The 21,656-nt window shown below is 37.0% G+C and overlaps 1 protein-coding gene across 1 annotated transcript; it reads left to right on the plus strand.

Annotated features, from left to right (window-relative positions):
- Positions 1–2,402: 2,402 nt before the first annotated feature.
- LOC117904444 (guanylate-binding protein 2) lies at positions 2,403–21,017 on the plus strand. Its single transcript, XM_034817042.1, has 14 exons — positions 2,403–2,795; positions 5,257–5,418; positions 5,692–5,757; positions 5,958–6,101; positions 6,639–6,752; positions 6,928–7,029; positions 7,136–7,321; positions 8,029–8,118; positions 8,184–8,318; positions 9,208–9,330; positions 16,733–16,818; positions 16,915–17,527; positions 17,651–17,728; positions 19,515–21,017. The coding sequence occupies exons 1-14, from the start codon at positions 2,535–2,537 to the stop codon at positions 20,556–20,558; spliced, it is 3,204 nt and encodes a 1,067-aa protein (XP_034672933.1). The 5' UTR covers positions 2,403–2,534; the 3' UTR covers positions 20,559–21,017.
- The last annotated feature ends 639 nt before the right edge of the window (positions 21,018–21,656 follow it).

The raw sequence follows: 21,656 nt of genomic DNA on the forward strand, positions 1-21,656 counted from the left end.
TTTGAACATCTTCTTTGTTTTACTTGTTCTAATTTTTTTTTATTAATTCAATCAAATATGTTTTTTTTTTAGAACAAAAATTATTTTTCAGAATTCATTTACCAAATGCAATTTTGTTTTTGAAAACATAAAAAATTGTTCTTAAAAATTGTTTTTCAAAACAATTTTCAAAAATACCAACCAAATAGACCCCCATCCTCCCTATCCTCTTAAACAAAGGGAATAATGACAAATATAGATGGTAGAAGTTGTTATTAGGTAACAAGGAACTTGGATTTATTAACATTTTTTTTTCAAGAGAAAAATGAGTTATGACTCACTAATTTGAAAAAAAATATAGAAAAAGAATCCCAAATTTTATATATAAGTTTTATCTTTATTCATTTAAAAAAAAATTAAATACATATATTTTTTCATAAGACAAATAACCATTTCCTAAAATGTTAACCATGAGACCCAATTTATGATTTTTTTTTTCTCTCTAGAAACAAACATTCTTAGGAATATTGAATAACAATAAGATAAGAAATTTAAAAAATAACAAATATAATTAAAACTAAAATATTTAAAAATTAAATATAATTACAACTAAAATTTTTTATATTAGAACAATGAGTTTATATTGTATGTTGACAATTTTGTTTCAATTATTTTGTGATTTATGAAACTTTTTAGATGGTGACTTACTTTCTTTCCATTGAAGATTCAAAATTGTTATTTGTTCAATTGGCAAGTAAGTGTCAAAAAAAAAAAAAAGTTTTTTATGATAAAGTATGATTAAATTAGAAGTTTTAATTAAGTTCAAATGTTTTAATTATTTGGAAAGAATTTTAAATTGAGAAGTTAAAAAAAAAAAATATTTCCAAATAATAAAACTAAAAAAAATTTAAATTGAGGATTTAAAATATAAGAATTTTAAATATTTTTTTTTCAAATCTTTTTAATTTAAAATATGAAATATATTTTTTTAATTATTTTGAAAGAATTTTTAAATTGAGAATTTTAAATTTAAAATATTTCAAAACAATAAAAATAATGTTAAATTAAGGATTTAAAATATAAAATTTTTCTAAGTCTTTTTAAGTTTAAAACATGAAATCTTAATCGATTCCTATTTCACTAGTTTTTTTCTTGTATATATTTTACCTAAATATGTTTTTTTTTTTTTTTAAGAACACATAAAAAAAGGCTCAACCTAATTTACCCTACCATTCCTAATCTCTCAAGACAGATTCAAAGGGTTGATTTTGGGTTGTTTGAGGTTATTCACCGGAGCAATTGAATATTGTTGTGTCGCAAACGTGGATCAAGTTCTGGATTGTGTAGAGTAAATCTTTAAGGTAAAAACAATCGGATAAATTTGTGTGACTTGAGGTCCTGTGGTTTTTTATCTCCACAATTAGCGTAGAGTTTTCCATATAATTCCTATTTCATTTGCATACTTATTTGTTTATTTTTATTATAATGATTATTTGTTAAAATTGGATTAAAAATTCAACTTCTTATTTAATAATTTTTGTAAATTCGCTCATTCACCCTCTTTGATGTTATCATATTGAACATTTCACTTTAAAAATAAAAAAATAAAAATATTGACTCTTATTATATTTCTTTTTCTCAATATCTATATTTTTAATTAACATATTTTACAAGTGAAGTTAAAGTTAATATTTTATTTTTATTATGTAATTCTATAATTTTAATTAATATACTTTAGGAATGAAGTTAAAGTCAATATTTTTTATTAAAAAAAAAGAAGAAGATGGAATGATTTATATAATATAAAATATAAAATATAAAATCATTATAAATGAGAGGATTAGAAAATATTTTATTTATCATATGAGAATCTTATAAAATTTATCACTTAAGCATATGAAAGAATTTTTTATATTTCATATATAAGATACTTTTATTTACTTAAAATGATAAATTAATTTTTGATAATTTGATTTAATATTTTCAAATAAAGGGTCATTTTAAAAAATAATTATCAAAATTTATATATATAAAAAAAATGTATATATATTTTAAAATTAATAAAAAATAAAAGTGATTATAAAATTTGAGAATTTTTGTTTATATATTTTTAAATTAGTAAGGTAAAACCCACTTTACCCTTTTTTCACTCAAAACCGATCGTGATTTTTACCATGAAAAATTGGTGGATCGCCTAGATAGAAATTTATAATGCGTATTAGAGGCGCATTTCGGATTCAAACCCCAAATCCCATACCCGTAGCTTGGCAACCACGCCGTCTCCAGAAATTTATTGGCAATTAACTAAAACACCCTCCATTCAGGGCAACAACCGCCAAACCAATCAAGGGTAGCATAGTAATTGCAATTCCCTCTCACAAACACGGCACACTAAATCGCTTTCTGCCTTCCCCGAAAGCCAAACCTCCACAACTCACACCCCTTCCTTTCCCTCCCCCATTTTAAATCTCTCCCTTTTTATTTCTCTCTCTGTATGTAAAAGACACTGAAAAAGGGCTGAAACAGATCAGAAGAGGAAGAAGGCGAAAGAGAAGATGATGCGATTATTTAACAGAGGAAAAGAATCCTCCGATGTTTCGCCCCAGCCCCTTCCTACCTACTCCTCCCCGTCGTCGTCTTCGGCAGCGCCTGTCACCGGCCCTGCCAGGCCAATCCGCCTCGTCTACTTAGATGAGAAAGGCAAGTTTCGGATGGATCCGGAGGCCGTCGCCACGCTTCAGCTCGTCAAGGAACCCATCGGCGTTGTCTCCGTTTGCGGTCGCGCTCGCCAGGGCAAGAGCTATATCTTGAATCAGGTTCCTTCTCGTTCTTTTTCTTCACATTGAGGAAAGTTAGTGTAATTTGGGTTTTCTTCTTCTTTTTTTTGTTTGATTTGCGTTCTAGATTTTGTATTTCGGAGCGTTGCATGGCTTGTGGGATATTTAGTGGTGATTTTTATGAAGTTTCGTTTTGTTTCGAGTAGAGGGACTTGTTCTTGAATTAGGGTTTGATTTGGGACTGTTTAACATGTGTCATTCCTTAAGAGAATTACATAATTTGTTGCAGTACACAGAAAATTCCCAAAACCAGAAAGGAAAAAATGGAGTACTTTTGCACTTTAAAAGCTATACTATAACCAACAACTTTCATAGACTTCTATCATATTATTTGACTTATACCAATTTACAAACTCTTTGTAAGAATTCTGTCTCAAGGTCGGTGTAGAGGGATTTCACTATGAGTCCGTGGTGAACAAGATGATTTGACTTCTTTTTTCTTTTCTTTTTTTTTTTCCTTTTAACTAGACTCAATATTATTTGACTTCCATGAATGAATAGATATGAGATCCATAGACAAGTTGTGGTGTGGCAAAACTATGAAAAGAAGGAAGTGAACTCAAAAAATATAACATCTTTACATAGAGAGTATTTTCAAGATATAGGACTATAACAATGGTAAACCCTCCTGAGTACAAGAGTATCCCTTAATTTATAAATACAAAGAGAAATGATTTCGATTATGAACAAAGCTAAGATAACCAAATGCACGACTAAGTTGAAATGAGATCAACTTGGATGTAGAAGGGAAAAAAAGTAGGATTATTGATAATAGGAAAGGGAATACGATTAATGAGGTGGTGTGCTTTGAGAATCATTGGTCTAAAAATGTTTTTGTACGTGCATATTAAACAATAAGGTACAACAAGATTCAATAAATGATTTATTTTTTGCTCAAAAATACCATTTTATTAAGAAATGTGGGGCACAACTAGTTTAGTAAATAATAACATGATCAACACAAAATGAATTCATGATTGATTGTATCTATTCCAAGAATGATCAAATAGAAGAAATTTAATGTTTTTACTAAATTAGACTAGAATTTCATTGTAAATTTTAGAAACAACATCAGGTAGTTTAGATAACTTTGTCATAAAAATAACCATTGCATTTGAAAGTAATCATTGACAAATACAACAAGAGTGTGGGAGGAAGCTAGGGAGGGGGCCCAATGGAGCCCCCCCACTTTTCAAGACAACTCAGTGACTAGGAACTTGAGGGAGTGGATGCCTTTTTAATGAGGAGGATAGGATGAGTTGGACGAAACTAAGAGAGGCATCTTTTGATCAAACCTCTCTATGCTTTCTTAGCCAGGGGTGGAGGAGGCCCTTTTCTTGCAAACATAGTTTGGAATCTTCAGGTGGTGACAAAAGTAAGTCTTTTGCATGTGCTACTTGTGCAACTTTGATGAAGAATCAATTGATTATTTACTCCATTGTGCCAAAGTAAGAAATGTTATGGCAACTAGTTTTTTCTCTATTTGATGTGACATGGATGATGCACACTTCAGCTAGAGAGAATCTTCTAAGCTAGTGTGATTCATTTTTGGGGGAAAAAAAAAGGAAAGTTTGGAGGGTCACTCCTTTATTCCTGTTTTGGACTATATGGAACTATGAAGGAAAGAAATAGGGGGCCATTTCAAGATTTGGAGCAGTTGGATCAAGTAATTAAATATTCTTTTTATAGCCACTTTTTTGGATTGAGTTAAGTGTACATATAACATCGCTCAATGTCCATCATAGGCTTTGTTGATTGGCTAAGCTTCAAGTTAGGAGAGGGATGTTTCTTTTGTATTCTATTTCCTTTGTTAGCCTTTTGGCACATATTATATACATTGTGTGTACCTTGGTATGGCCTTTCTAAGGCATTCTTTATATATTTTCTTTTATTGCCTATAAAAAACAAAAATAAATAAAAAAAAGATGGAGAACCAGGGAACAACTAAAAGAGAGAGACTAAGAGAACTGCACACTTTTTCTGATCAAAAAAAAAGAAAAGAGAACTGCACACTTTAAGTTAAGATTAAAATTGCTTCTTAATAATCATTCTCTTTGCTGTTAGTTCTTTAACAAAACCAAAGCCGCAACCTCCCTTCAGCCTCACCCACACCCCACTTTCCCCACCCCAACTAACAAAAAGAAAAAACAAAGAAAACAACTTTAGGGTGATAAAGCTCCATATTTATTTGAGGTCATTGTATCCTAGTTTACTATGTTATTGAATGCTTATTCGGATGCTATAATGCTCTATAGGGCTCCAACTAGACAGATTTGAATTTGAATTATTCAGCTTAGATGCTTTTGAATGTTAATTTAATATTGCCATTACAGTAAAAAAAAGTGTACCTCTCTCCTCATTCTTTCCTGTTATATATCTGTACAAAATGTTTTGTGTCACATCTATAACTATGTGCACTGCTTGCGTGCATTTGTTGTAGCTTCTTGGGAGGAGTAGTGGGTTTCAAGTTGCATCAACTCATCGGCCATGTACCAAAGGGCTTTGGTTGTGGAGCACACCCTTAAAGAGAACTGCTCTTGATGGAACTGAATATAATCTTATACTATTGGACAGTGAAGGAATTGATGCTTATGATCAAACGGTTAGTTTCAGTTCCTCTACACAAGAATGAATCCATGTTGGTTTGTCAATTATTTGGTTGATTAATGAAGTAATGAACTTGTTGTGCTGGATCTGTTTCTTAGCTTTTGTAATTTAGTCCTGGACACTGGGCAAATCTCATTTTACTTGTTCATCAGTTTGTTTATATCCATTTTTAGCTTTTTGATATTGTTTCTATCTGTTTATTTATTTGGTTTGCTAACTCCCAGTGATTATGTTTTCTTACTTTCTTATGTTTTTCTTTTTTTGACAGGGAACATACAGCACACAGATTTTCTCCTTGGCTGTCCTTTTATCTAGTATGTTCATATACAACCAGGTTGGTACATCATATGCTCAAGTCCTCATCATTGTGGACAAGGATTGGTTGTGGGATTTAGTAGACAGTTTCTTTTTATTGAAATTTGATCTATTTTGTGTTTTCTCCTCACAATCAGCATGCATTGTGTATCATGCCCATAAATTCTGTTGTATGGGTTCTTGATTCTTCTGCCTATTTAAGTTCTTCCTTCCATTCAGATGGGTGGTATTGACGAAACCGCACTTGACCGCCTCTCTCTTGTCACCCAAATGACTAAGCATATACGTGTTAGAGCTTCTGGGGGGAGGACTACATCTTCTGAGCTTGGGCAGTTCTCTCCAATCTTTGTTTGGCTTCTAAGGGTAATTGTATTTTGTATTATGTGATTTCTATCTGTTCTCTTAATATGAAAAGACTGTTAGAACCTTTTGGCTCTCTTTGAATGTTTTATAGTTTTATATGTTTGTTAAGTCAGTCTGTGAGTCCACATATGTGGGTCTCACCATCAAGTTTCTACTCTCAAACTCATTGGTTTGAGCTCATGCTGTTCCATAACTTCAAATTGCATTCATCAGCCATGCTAGCTTTAACTTCTTCATGTTTAGGGCTCTAAATTTTCAAATGGAACAGAATTGTTGTCTCCAAAATGATGAGATGATAACTCTACTGAACTTTGTTGTTGGATGGTGCAAACTCATGAGGAGAGCTGGCAGCAACAATATGAGATTGCTCTTGTGATATCTTTGCTTTAGTATTATTTTGTTATGTTTTGCAATATGAGCTTTTGATTCCATGAAGATTACAGGTTTGGTTTTGTGCATTAACTGATTTCCAATTCATATCTTATTGAAGAAAGTTTAATTTTTAATGGGTATTGACATCTAGCTGCTTACCTGCAGGACTTTTATTTGGACTTAGTTGAAGATAATAGGAGAATAACGCCCCGTGACTACCTAGAGCTTGCTTTGAGGCCGGTTCAAGGTGGTGGGAGAGATTTAGCTGCCAAAAATGAGGTACCATATGGCATTAGTTTTAGTCCTTGTAAAAAATTTTAGCCAGTGTGACAGTTCTTCATTCTGTCGCCTGAGCTTAGGTCTCAGAGCCTTGAATGCTTGATATTTTGGTTGCCAATTTCTGTTGTAAATGTTCAATTGGAAATGCTAATTATATAACAATAATTATCACTAGATCCGGGATTCCATTCGAGCTCTTTTTCCAGACAGAGAATGTTTCACCCTTGTGCGGCCTCTGAATAATGAAAATGATCTCCAGCGACTAGATCAGATTTCGGTCAGTATCTCATGTATGCTATTATTTATTTATTTGTGTTTATGAACCCAATTCTAGTTTTTTTCTCCCTTCTCATTGGTGTACTGAGATATTGGGCTGTATGCAGTTGGACAAACTAAGGCCAGAGTTCAAATCTGGTCTGGATGCATTGGCAAAGTTTGTTTTTGAGAGGACTAGACCGAAGCAATTAGGGGCTACAGTAATGACTGGGCCCATACTTGTTGGTATTACAGATGCTTATCTGAATGCTCTCAATAATGGTGCAGTGCCTACAATATCCTCCTCATGGCAGGTTAGTAATGCATCCAGAGTCCTGTTTCCAGTTATAATGTTTTGTGCTACTTTTGTGTATTTGGCAATGGTCAAATTTGTTATGCTTGAGTGACATGTTTCAATTTGACATGTTTCAATTTCATCATGTTGTCCATGATTGGTAGCTTGAAAATGGTGCTTTTTTCAGAAAAATAGGATACTTGTGTCTCTGATAATATGAATATGGAAAAAATGTACGTAAACTCTGCTGCAAATGTGGAACTAAGTTTTGTTGCTTCCTGGCTTAAGAATTTGACCAACCTCCCTTCTGTAGTGGACTGATATTATATATATAGTATAAATGTTGTTGCAACTTGCACTGTTGGAGAACACAATTATATCAATCAAAACTCCAAACATATTTTCTTCTTTTTTTATGAGTGATAAAAGAAAACATCCTGATGAAAATGGGATGAATGCAAAGTTTGTATAAGATTTGGACCCAAAGAGGGGTTAAAGAAATAAAACCTAAAAGAAATATTTAAAGGAAATTCTCCAAGGCATCAAATAATTCAAATGTAATCATATTGTTTTCATTTTTTCTATCCTTTTTTTTTATAACTTGTAATAGAATTGAAATTTTAGCAATGGAATCAAGGCTATACCGCAGCAGTTGTTTCTTTATATAAGGTCGAAGATTTTCATTTTATACTTTCACGAGGGTTTGAATTATTCTTTGTTTTGCAGAGTGTTGAAGAAGCAGAGTGCCGAAGAGCTTATGATTCAGCAACTGAAATTTATATGTCTGCTTTTGACCGAACAAAGCCTCCTGAGGAAGTAAGTATTTCTTATGTCCTAATTTTCCAGATATTTCTGTTATCTTCTAATTCTACTGGTTGTAGGTATCACTAAGAGAAGCGCATGATGAAGCAAAGCAAAAATCACTGGCTGCATTTAATGCTAGTGCTGTAGGAGCTGGTCCAACGAGGCAGAAATATGAGAATCTTCTCCAGAACTTCTTTAGAAAGGCATTTGAGGTGATTTGGTTTTTGTTTCTATAATAAAAAAAGGTTATGAGAAAAAAGATGTGGATGTGGTGTCCTATGATTTAACAAAGGATATGCCCCTTGTATATGTTATTATATATCTGGTCTATATTTTGCATTTGGTGTTTTTTGGTCCTAATTTCATGGAATAAAAATGAATTTTCTTTGTTTTTAGATTGAGTGTCACTTTTACTTTTTTTTTATCTTTATTTTGCATTTGGTATTTTTTTTGGGTCCTAATTTCATGGAATAAAGATGGCTTTCTTTGATTTTAGATTGAGTGGCACTTCTTTTTTTTTTTTAATCTTTATTTTGTATTAAAGATGAATTGAACTTCAGACCCACTTGTATATATTTGTTTGTGCATGTGCGCTGGTGCAGAGTCTGTACAAGTATATAGCTATTCGCCCATGCTTGATTTATTGCTTGGGTGCTTTTTTTGGAGCTTAGAGATTTTAGTATAGTGGTTTTTTGTGAATGTATGTAAACTTAAAGGGTAGAACTGGCAAGTTTTGGTACAATTATATTGATGTATTTTGACTCTTTCTTGTAGTATGTGTGTTTGATAAAGTCTAGATATGTTTTCTCTTTGTTTCCGCATATGATAAAAAGGGAAAAGGAATTATGATATGCAAGTTAATACAACGTGGTACACAATACTGAAAATGGGGGAACAATACACTACAAATCTTACAAGCAGACAACTATTTGTGTGACAAGGAGGAAATTTCTCTTATTTTATAGTGTTGGAAGTATGCATTAGTTTTTCTATTAGCAAATGCTGATATCGATTCAGTTGTGCATCTTTAATTTAATATTAATCTTTTAAGCAGATATCTTGTGCTTTTTGTGATTTGACTTGGATTTCCCTCTGATGCAGGATTATAAAAGGACTGCATTTATGGAGGCAGACTTACAATGTTCAAATGCAATACAGAGCATGGAAAAGAAGTTGAGAGCTGCTTGTCATGCTTCTGATGCAAAAATAGACAATGTCCTTAAGGTTAGTATTCACTTTCAAAATATTATCGATCTTTGTAGAATGCTTTTCCCTTGGATGTTGGCATTTCCTTTTTCAAATGAGATTCCCCATAAAGGAGAATTATAGGTCTGATCTTCTTAAGCATGATATATGCAATCTAAGATGCTGATATGTATGGGACTCTAATGCAAGAAGTATTTTATAAAAATCAGTGACCAAATAAGCTCAAGCTCACGTACCTATCAGAAAAAAAAAAAAAAGGCTCAAGCTCACGTGAGCTTGAGGAACTATAGAACGTTTTAAGACTGAATTGATTTGAACATCAAGTTTCATCTCCTTTTATTCTTCCGGTTCATACCATGCCTTCCATTACTTCATAAACCATTAATCACTCTAATACACCATTCCACGACCTGTTGTTCCACAAATTCTTCTGGATGCAGATTTCATGACAAGATGGGACAAAATACCTGCAACAAATTAAAAATGATAGAATTTTTAAACATAGTAATTGCTGCACAACTGCAATGCGACCTTAATTTATGAAATTACCATGAGACCCTCAGTCACCATTTTTATGTACAGTATGGGCATCTGAATCTTCAACTTTCATCTGAAAAGAGAAAATGATGGGAGAGGGGGGAAGGGGTTTGACAATTATAGGAATTGTTGGTTTACACCCATGGATGGAAGGACATCTACGCTAAACTCTCCAACACTAGGCAAATAAGTATGCTAGAAAATATGATTTGGGACTAGATAAAGAACCACAAAACAGAAAATGATTCAGTAGAACTGAAAGAAAAGGATATAAGCGTCTTCATAACCAACACAACATATGTGGAATTTGCAAAAATCAACTAGATTATTTATTAATGAGTATAGTCAAGTTCCAAAAAGCGAAGTGTGGGGAAAAAGCAGCATTGCCATATATGTATATACATATATATATATATATATATTGATAAGTAAGCAAAGGTATTGTATTAATAAGAGGTGCTAAAATAGCGGCCCAAGATGTACATATGAAAGAAACTCACCCTCCTACAGCTGTGACCAAAAAGAAAATTGATCACACAAGATGTACAAAAAAAACCTCCCTCAATGGGAACCCACTCAATCAATGAAATCTATTAACGTCGTAGGACCAACTTTTATAAACAGTTTGGTCTTAGACCAAAGTGAAAAAACAAAAATGCTTTCAGCCTTTCTAGGGACAGCACCTCATCATCAAAAGCAATGTTGTTTCTAGCCTTCCAAACTGACCAAAACAAGCACAAGGGGGCCGCTTTCCACACTGATCTATGCTTCTTGCCTACCCAAGCACCATCCCATCTCAAAAGAGTCTCCCTCACCGAGGATGGAAACACCCAACACACACCAAACAGAGTAAAAAACAGTTTCCACACCTTCCTCGTCTTGTCACAATGGAGAAAAAGATGGTCAATAGACTCATCATTAACTTGGTATAAAAAACATCAATTGCTAAAGCCCGACCCTTCTTTTGAATTTAATTTAAATTTAGAACTTTTCCCCAAGAAGCTTCCCAGGCAAAGAAACACATTTTTGGCTGCACCTAAGAGTTCCAGATAATCTTTATTGGAAAGCACATTGATGATTCCAGCTCTAAAACTTTGTAAAGGGATAATTGAAAAGTTACCATCTTTGGACTCCAACCACCTCACCCTATCCTCCTCATCCAACATCACTCTTTCCTTGCACAAACGCCCCAGCAGGTTGTCCACCTCATCCAGCTCCCAATCATTGAAACGCCTAGTCAACCGAGGATTCCAACTCCCCCCAACACCCCACTTGCTGAAACAGTCCATAAATCACTCACCCAAACCTCTTTGGCTGCAGCTAACACAAATAATGAGAGGAAGGAATCGCACAACGATGAGTTTCCATACCACTTATCCTTCCAAACACTCGCTCTTTGACCATTGCCCGCCACAAAAGAAACTCTAGAGCTAACAAGGTGGCCAAGATTTCTTATAGCTTTCCACAACCCTACTCCATGTCTTCCCTTAACCTCACGAGAAAACCACCTACCCTGATCCTCCTCATATTTCCCTCTTGTAACCTGGTTCCAAAAAGCCTCTCTTTCGTTTGCAAAATGCCACGTCCATTTTCCAAGGAGAGTCTTGTTGAGCGTAGCAAGACTCTTAACTCCTAGCCCTCCTTTACTTTTATCTAAGCAAACTGTCGACCACCTCACTAAATGAGGTTTTCGCTCAAGAGCCCCACCTCCCCATAAGAAGTCCTTTTGAATTCTCTCCAATCTCATTCTAACCACTCTTGGCATATGGAGGATGGACATAAAGTAAATAGGGGGCTGGAGAAGGAGCTACGAATCAAGATAATTCTCCCTTTCTTAGAGATATAATGCTGCTTCCACAAAGCCAACCTTTTGTGGAGTCTTTCCTCAATACCATCCCAAACTGCCACGGAGTTAAAAGAAGCCCCCAACGGCATTCCTAAGTAGGTAGACGACAAACTACCCACCTTGCAGCCCATCTCGCCTACCAAATCATCCTCATTCTCCACCCTACCCACCAGGATCGACTCACTTATATCCAAATTAACCTTCAAACTAGAGATTGCCTCAAACCACATCAACAACTAGCACAAAAACGTCATTTGCTCCTCTCACGCCTCACAAAAAATCAGTGTCATCAGCAAACAACAAGTAAGAGACCTCAACCCCTTCCCTACCTCTCCCCCATACTTGACAAGCTGATAAAAAACCACCACAAACTGCTCTATTCAAAAGACAGTTGAGGGCCTCCATTGCTATCACAAAAAGGTAAGGTGAGAGCACGTCTCCTTGCCTTAGACCCCTAGAGTTTTGAAAAAACCCGAAGGGGTTCTATTGACCAAAACGGAAAAATTGGTTGTGGATAAACACCACTTTATGCATTTTAACCACTTCTCCCCAAACCCGATTTTCTCCATAATCGTAAGCAAGAACGATCACTCCACATAATCATAGGTTTTCTCAATGTCCAACTTACAAAGAATCGCCCCTTCATTGTTTTTCAAAACCGAGTCTATTACTTCATTCGCAATGAGCACTGCATCGAATATTTGCCTACCTTCCACAAAAGCATTTTGAGCCTTGGAAATCACCTTAGTGAACACTCCCTTCATCCTATTGGCTAGCACCTTGGCCAACCACCTGTACGCCCCACCCACCCCAACCAAGCTTATTGGTCTGAGGTCCCTCAACTCCTCTGCTCCCACTCTTTTCGAAATTAGAACTAGAAAAGTGGCATTTAAACTCCACACAAAACAACCCAAATCGTGGAATTCCCTAAACAAATTCATCACCTTGCTCTTCACAAACTCCCTCGAAAACGGCTTCTCTAGCCCTACCACCTCTACATTCTCCAGTCTCTCAAAAGATAGTCCACTAATACTAGGATGTCGGTTCCTCGAGGTAGAAAACAAGACCTGAAAGGCTCTGCAGACTTCCTCCTTCATTACACTGTCCTATGTGATCCAAGACCCATTTATTTTGATTCTGGCCATTTGGTTTCTCCTCCTATGAGCATTGGCCATTCTATGGAAGAAACTCGTGTTTCTATCCTCATTTTTTAACCAAATTTCTCTCGATTTCTACCTCCAAGACATTTCTTCCAATAGGACCCATTTTTTATGCGTTTCTCTAGCATCTTTTCTAGACTCCTCCCCTTCCAAAGACAGAGAACGGGAGGTCTCCTCCTTATCCCAAAAATCCACCCAGTTCAAAGCTAGCTCCTTTGGCAATTCAGCCTTACCAAAAACTTCCTTGTTCCAGCATCTCAGAATAGGCTTCAAAGCTTTCAATTTCTCATAAAGGATGAAGCTAGCAAACCCTCTAAAGTTCAGCCCCTCCCACCACGATCTCAAATGAGTCTTAAAGCCCTCCTCCTTAGGCCACATGTTATCAAACCTGAAAAGTAAGGGAAGTGGTCTGAAATCGGCCTAGCGATAACAAACTGAACAGCTCCCGGAAAATGAAGTTCCTAATCTTCAGAAATAAAGAAATGATCAATTCGCGATTTATTCCGATTATTAAGACCACCACTCCAAGTAAATAGATCTCCCTGCAGGGGCAAGTCCTTTTACTAAGTCCTTAATTACCTTTGAAAATCTTCTCATGGATGAAGACAAACAACCTCCTCTGCTATGCTTTGATGGGAATCTAATCATGTTGAAATCGTCTGCCACACACCAAGGATCAGTCCACAAACCCTAACGGCCCCCAACTTACTCCAAAAAACTCCCATCTCCACCTTTAGCGTGGGACCATAAACCCTTGTAAAGCTCCAACAAAAGCCATCTTCATAGTTCTTAAAATGACAAGACACTGAAAAACTCCCTTCCTCCAAATCCATCAGTTGCAACACCCTATTGTCCCAAAACACCATAACCCTCCCGCAACCCCTCTCAAATTCACAACCCCTCACTCTAGATATCTACCCACCCCTAAGCTTCAAACAATCCCGCTAGTCAGTTCCTGGACTTTAGTTTCCTGCAAACAAACTAAATCCGCCTTCTGAGATTTAATAACCGTCTTTATTAACTTTCTTTGGTCACTATCATTTACCCCTCTTATATTCCATGACAGAACACGAAGTTTCATTTAACTTCAGCTGGATTCCCCCGAGCCTCCCTAGATCCACAATAATTCACCGCAAACTCCAGTTGCTTCAATTCCCGATCAGATCTAGAAGATTTTTGCCATTTTCTCTTTTTCCCCGTCACCTTCTCAAACTGCTATTTTCTCTCATTCTTTGAAGAAGCTTCAAAATTTCACCCTCAAAGCCCTCTATTGGCATTCCCAAACAGTGGCAAAACTTTTCTAAACAACTAAACTTCCAAGACTCCAAATTCCCACCCTCTTCCTTCGGCACTCCAAATCCCGCCTCCAAAGACATTAGAGAATCTCTGACACCCTGTCCAATACCCTCTTCTTCCGCCAAAAGCACTCTCAAGGGGTTTACAACCAACTCCCCTTCCCTATGCATCGGCTCACCGATCAAGATGTGGTTCTCCTCTACTATAACCAAAGCCCTCTCCATTCCAGAAGAAAGAGTAGAAGAAGAAACAAAGCCTCACCTCCCCAAAGCACAACAAGTATTAGACGAAAGAGAGAGGTACCTAGATGCTTCCTCCACAAGGCACGCGTCGACCGAGAACACATTGACGGAAGTCCCCTCTACCGCTGCTAAACCTTCTCCACCAAACAGCTCTTCTTCCATTCCCCACGGTTTTGAATAAAGAACACTCCTCGAAGCCCTACCCTTTTTTAAAGATCCAACACACCCAACCCAATCTAGACCCATGGCCTTTTCAACAACATGGTTGGGCTGACCCACTTCCCAAAATGGGCTTAGCCCTCTGCATTCATTCTTCAGTGACAGTCGCCCCAATTCACTCTCTGAATTAGAAGGGCCCAAATTCAAGCCCTTAATCCCTTGGACTTGACAATCTAGCCCAACGTGCCCTAAACCCTTTCCAGAATCGGGCCTCCCATCACAACTTAGAGGTGTCTTCTTCTTTCTTCTTCCTTCTCCAGTGTCAACGTCGCCATCAAAAGACGCAGCCACTTTTGCTGAGATATCGCCATCATTATGCTCTATACCCCCATCCTCTCTGTCTAAGTCTACCGAGCCATGCTCTGCACCACACAAAGACTCCTGCCCCAACCTTGTGCTCCACCCTGTGCATGAAACTCCTGCAACATCATCCCTACGCTTTGCTTCCTCACTCCCTCGACTCCTACTCATCGGAACCACCGTGGAGACCCACGACAGCATCTCCCACCAAAGTTGGATTGCAAAGCAAGCAGAGTTCACCACCAACTACAGCGTCCTTGAAAGGTCTATCCCCTCAGATTTTACGAAAATTCTGGCCCATTGCAACTGGGAGAAACTCCTCATGTCATTGTCCATGCCAACGAAACCCCCACAATAGTTTCCTATTTTCCAGAACACCTCTCCATTCCAAAAGTGTAGTGGGAGACCCACCACCCTCACCCATACCTCTTTGGCAGGATTTCCTAACTGCAAACTACCAGCCTCAGTGTTCCATCTCTCCAAACGCAGAACTCTATTCTGGAACCATCGCACCCCCTTTTTCAACACTCTCTCTGCCTCATCCCCATTTTCAAATTCCATCAAGAAGATCAGACCTCCCAATTTCGCGAATCTCACTCCCCCTTTCAAATTCCATAAAAGCTCCCCCCATCTTTTTAGCAAAACCAAATCAGACCCCAAAATCAACTCTTCTCCCCACCTTCCAACTAGACAACGACCCAACTGGTCCCCTCTGCTCAGCAACTCTCTACCACCAAGCTGAAGCCAAAAGGTGTCCCCTACCCTACCCGTCGTCGCTCTACCAACATCCACAAAAGCCCTCATCTCCACTTCTCTTGGTCCGTCAAGACTCTTCTCAGCCAAAATGGCCCAGCCCCCAAGCAACCCCTTCCCTTCAGGGAACACCAAACAAAACCTCTTGCTCTCCAAATCAAGAATCGAGCACAGGACGAATCTCTCTACTCCATTGGTCCTTTTTTCTAGCCTGAACTTTCTTTCCTCATCCTCCCAAGAAGTGGCAAATCTTCCTTTTCCTTCTTGCAACATTCTTCGATTACACCCAACAGCCTCCTTAGGCTCAAATCCCCAAAACGAACCTAAGAGGAAAGCCATATATGAAAACAAAGAAGATACTTTGGTAGATAAACGGATATGATTATGAGATTTAGGGTCACAAATGGATGCTTTCAGATAGTAGAAACCTTTTAGAAGATAAAAACTTATTCTAGGAAAATTACTAGAAAATAGAAGGTTTTTGAAATGGGAAAACCTTTTAGAAAATAGTAGGGTTTAGAAAATGGGAAGTTCGCAAGTATAGAAACTTATTACAAATAAGAAATTCTAGCAAAAGGACTTCCTAAATTCTAAATAGGACCCAAATGATTAACTACCATTAACTTGGGCTCTAAACAATTCAAATCAGCAAAATGTCTAAAACACCCTTTTATTCTTTTTCATGAATAAACTCTAAGGGCATCATCTCCATCAATTTCATTCTTACTTGCCTTTTAGGAGAAAGAAAACCATCTTACCACTTCAATCTATGCTAGCCCTCTCATTTTTCTCTTTACAACTTGAACTTCTTCCCTTTTGGTGTAGAATTGTTATCATATTCATAAGTGGACATTACTTGGGACCTATTTGTTTCCAATTCCTTTTTGAAAACACAACTCTTATCTCATAAGATGACTTCCTGTCTCCTAATCAAAATATAGTTGGCCGAGAAAGGTTGCAAGGGTTTACAGTCAAATGCTTCTGTTTCAAAATCTGGATGAGAATTCTACATGTTAATATAATAATCAAATACTTCTTGTCTGATATAGTTGTGATATGCGATGCAGGTGCTTGATAATCTTCTTTCCGAGTATGAAGCATCATCTCATGGTCCAGGAAAATGGAGGAAACTGTCCATATTCTTACAGCAAAGGTTTAGATTGACTCTTTCTTCTTTTTTTTTTTTAATAATTTTTTGGGTGTGTGGTTTTGCATCTTAACTTTCATTTAATGTTTTTGAACTGCCCAGTTTGGAAGGTCCAATACTTGACCTGGCCAAGAAGCTAATAGATCAAATTGGATCAGAGAAGAGTTCCCTCATGTTAAAATGCCGTTCAATTGAAGATAAGATGGGATTAGTTAGCAAGCAACTAGAAGCAAGTGAGAAGTATAAATCTGAGTATTTGAAACGCTATGAGGATGCTATCAATGACAAGAAGAAACTTGCTGACGACTATATGAGCCGCATAACTAATTTGCAGAGTAAAGGCAGCTCACTGGAGGAAAGATGTTCCAGCTTGTCGAAAACATTGGATTCTGCCAGGCAGGAATCATTAGAATGGAAAAGAAAATATGAACAGGTTTTAGGAAAGCAAAAGGCTGAAGAAGACACGGCCAATGCAGAAATAGCAATTCTCAAGTCCAGGAGCAGTGCTGCTGATGCTAGGCTGGCTGCTGCTAGGGAACAAGCTCAGTCTGCCCAAGAAGAGGCAGAGGAGTGGAAAAGAAAGTATGATATTGCAGTTAGAGAAGCAAAAACTGCCCTAGAGAAGGCTGCAATTGTGCAAGAACGAACAACTAAGCAAACACAGCTGAGAGAAGATGCTTTGAGGGCAGAATTCTCTGACAGTTTGGCTGATAAGGTGGCGACCTCCTCCCCCTTTCCTATTATCTCACGTCTGTTTTTTCTTTGTTCTTCATGTTATCCTCAGTTCTCAAGGATGTAAAGGAGTAGTGATGTGTCCTCTCCTTGAATGCAAATGCAGGAAAAAGAAATAAAGGATAAGGCAGCAAAGATTGAATATGCTGAGCAATGTATGACAACTCTGAATCTAGAGTTAAGGGTGAGCTTCTTAGATCTTTACATTATGCAAACAAACAGCTATTATAATGTCTTTTTGAACTTAGACTTGTCACTTGAATGTGAGCATCTTAAATATTTCCTTTCCAAACAAACTGTTATTTAATCTCTCTTCCTCTCTTTCTAACATCTTTTTGAGTTTAGAGCTGAAATTGAGATTCTTGAATGTTCCCTTAGTAAACAAACTTTTTTTGATAGGCAAAGAAAGGTGTATGTAACACAATATAACAGAAAAGTACACATCACGGATACAAGAGGGACCAAAAGGAAAGGCCTCGAAAGAGAAGCCACAAAAAACCACCCTCACTCTCAAGGAGACCCCACCCAATCTACAAAATCAAACAACAAAGTGCTATTAATCTCTCTTCCTTTCTCTCTAACATCTCCGTGAGTTTAGAATTGAATGTGAGCTTTCTGTTGCAAACAAACTGCTATTTAATCTCACTCTTTAACATCTTTTTAGTTTAGAATTGAATGTGAGCTTTCTGTTGCAAACAAACTGCTATTTAATCTCACTCTTAACATCTTTTTAGTTTAGAATTGAATGTGAGCTTTATGAATGTTTGTTTTGCAAATGAACTGTTTTTGATAAGTAAAAGGGTAAATATTATTAATGAACAAGGATGCTTTACATCAAGGTATACAAGACATATACAGAGGATACCCAAAAGCACAGCCATAGAGGGAGGAGAGGACAACCAAAAATACATTCATTCCCACCTGTACCAAGAACCCATCCAATCTACAAAATCAATAAGAGACAGAGAACCTATTTCTATGTACATGCTATGCCAAGACAAGAGAGTACTAAGGAAAGAGCGTTTCAATGCTTGAACCAGATGCTTCTTACTGTCAAACACTCTTTGGTTTCTCTCTTTCCAAATTGTCCAAAACATGCAAAGGGGAGTCAGTCTTCAAACTTTCTTACTTTTCCTCCCTACAAAAGGAACTGTGCCACCCTAAAAGAGTGTCCCTTATTGACAAAGGAGGGACCTATGCAATGCCCAACAAAGAGAAAAGAAGCTACCTAAGTGAACTCGTTACATCACAATGAATGAGAATGTGTTCATCAATTCCTCGTTGCAGTTGCAAAGGACACAGCTATTCACCAAAGCCCAACCTCTGTTCTGAATCTGATCCAAGGTTAACACTTCACCACAACTAGCTTTCCAAGCAAAAAATGACACTTTTGAAGGGACCAACGAATTCTAGATGATGGCAACAGGGAATGGAGTTGCTTTGTAAACGAACTGTTATTTAATCTCAATCTTTCTCTTTCTCTCCCTTCCCCCCCCCCCCCCCCCCCTCTCTCTCTCTCTCTCTCTCCTTCCTTGCCTGATGAACATATGCAGAGTCTTGGGAAAATTTTGACATTCATGTGGTTATAAGAGTGGGGTATGCACCTCTCTCTCTCTCTCTCTCTCTCTCTCTCTCTCCCCTTCCTTGCCTGATGAACATATGCAGAGTCTTGGGAAAATTTTGACATTCATGTGGTTATAAGAGTGGGGTATGCAATGTTTTGGGTGGAAGTAGGCTGTATGGTGATTCTCTCCGTCCCCCTCTTTCTTTGGATTGATGGCATGTGCAGTGTCTTGACATAGTGAAAGGGAGGGGTGTGTTTGTATGGCGGTTATAGTGATGAACTTTAGTGACTTCTTGCTCTGCATAGTTTGCATATGACTAGCATTCATAAATAGGAATATTTTGTACATCACTTGTCTGTATGTATTGACAACAATATGTTTACTCTGTTTTATCCTCTTTTGCAGGCTGCTGAGTCAAAAATGAAGAGCTATGATGTGGAAATCTCATCCTTGAAGCTTGAAATCAAGGAATTGGGTGAGAAGTTAGAGGCTGTAAACGCTAAGGCACAATCTTTTGAGAGAGAAGCTAGAATGCTAGAACAGGAGAAAATCCATCTGGAGCAGAAGTACCGTTCTGAGTTTGACAGATTTGAGGAAGTTCAGGAAAGGTGCAAAATTGCTGAAAAAGAAGCCAAGAGAGCAACTGAAATGGCTGATAAAGCGAGAGCAGAAGCAGTCTCTGCTCAAAAGGAAAAGAATGAGATTCATCGGTTAGCTATGGAAAGATTGGCCCAAATCGAGAGGGCTGAGAGGCATATTGAAAATTTGGAGAGACAGAAAACTGACCTGGCAGATGAAGTGCAGAGTTTGCGAGTATCTGAAGTGGAAGCCCTTTCCAAAGTCACGTTGCTGGAGGGAATGGTTGAAGAAAGGGAGAAAGAAATAGAGTCACTAATGAAATCAAACAATGAACAGAGGGCAAGTACGGTTCAAGTCCTTGAAGGCCTTCTGGAGAGTGAGCGTGCAGCACGTGCAGAAGCAAACAACAGGGCAGAAGCTCTTTCTGTTCAACTACAATCCACACAAGGAAAACTTGATTTACTTCAGCAACAATTAACATCGGTTCGTCTGAATGAAACGGCATTGGATGGTAAACTCAAGAGTGCTTCCCATGGGAAACGTTCAAGAGTAGATGACTTTGACCTGGGTATTGAATCTGTTCAAGATATGGATGTTAATGAAAGAATAACAAGAGGAAATAAGAGGTCTAGGAGCACAACTAGCCCTCTGAAGTTCACGCAGTCAGAAGATGGTGGTTCAATATTCAAGGCCAATGAGGACAACAACAGCCAACAGACGAACCCAGAGGACTATACAAAATTCACTGTGCAGAAACTTAAGCAAGAACTCACAAAACATAATTATGGGGCTGAGCTGCTTCAGCTGAGGAATCCCAACAAGAGAGACATCCTTGCTTTGTATGAGAAACACGTGCTTCAAAAGTCGTAACAGTTGTAAGTTAGGAATTATAGAGGTAGTGTGCCTGTAATCTACCGAGAATTGACTTGATAGATCAGCTTATGAACCTAGTACTTAGTGCTCAAGAAGGTGTTTTGTGTGTGAACGGTTTCATTCCCATTAGTACAAAGCTTGGAATATCTTTTAGTGCAAATTGTCATGTTGCCTGCCACTGACATCATTAGCAACCCTTTAGGTGAGGTATATCATTTGTCTATTTTTACATTTGTGTGTTTATGTATTTTCTGCTTGTGTGAGAATGTTTCTTGGTAGACCTTCCAGAGGCCATATGTATTTAATGGTGTGATCACTGTGGTTGGGAGTTTCCAGAACAGCATTTGCATTTATGTCCCTGCTGTATCTCGTGCTCATTTGGGTGGCAATGGGAAAGCACTGGGTGAATTTTTATTTGAAGGAATGTATTGAGTTTGGAGTTGTATTTTATTGTCATATGCTTTCTTCTATGTATAGGAACTAAGTGGATGTGCGAGAAAACTTAATATTAAATTATGCTTTTTAAGTTATGAACTTCTAAAACTTTCTATTTAATTCTTTTAAGTAAAAATCAACTTTCTTTTTAATACTATTAAATTGACATGTTTGTTCGAGTAATGAAATAATTAGATATATAAAAAGGAAAAAAAATAAGGAAAACATACATGGATTATTAAGGTAAAGGATATTTGGGATTTAGAAAGAGTTAATTATTTGAACCTATCACTTATTTTATTTTTAAAGTTGTAATATTATGTTGTTTTACCAAATATCCTAATGATTTAAGATATGTTATTGGGCTTCCTATCTTCGGTGCTCGAGTGACAAAGAAAAAGAAATGTTCTTGTTTTGATCAATATTATACTTGTTGGGGCCTTATATGTATATTGGGTATGAGTTATAATAATTTTTTGGAATTCACAAATGTGCAAACTGATGTATTCTTAATTTTGTATTCCTACAGTCCCCAATGGGTAGAGAAACTCCAAGCTTAAAATGTCATTGAAGTTTCTGGGCTCTCAGTTGTGAGGGCTAAAGTTTTTCTGTTGTCTTAAGAATGTCAAGCAAACACTAATATGCAAGGCTACATTGATC

Source organism: Vitis riparia, chromosome 17, assembly GCF_004353265.1.
Source record: "Vitis riparia cultivar Riparia Gloire de Montpellier isolate 1030 chromosome 17, EGFV_Vit.rip_1.0, whole genome shotgun sequence".
Taxonomy (NCBI): Eukaryota; Viridiplantae; Streptophyta; class Magnoliopsida; order Vitales; family Vitaceae; genus Vitis; species Vitis riparia.

Bases quoted from the DNA above. Each gene is read 5' to 3' on its own strand.
- LOC117904444 (XM_034817042.1), top strand. From the start codon at position 2,535: ATGATGCGATTATTTAACAGAGGAAAAGAATCCTCCGATGTTTCGCCC. The intron at 6,102-6,638 runs GTAATTGTATTT...GCTTACCTGCAG, and splicing joins TCTTTGTTTGGCTTCTAAGG to GACTTTTATTTGGACTTAGT. The intron at 8,319-9,207 runs GTGATTTGGTTT...CCTCTGATGCAG, and splicing joins TCTTTAGAAAGGCATTTGAG to GATTATAAAAGGACTGCATT.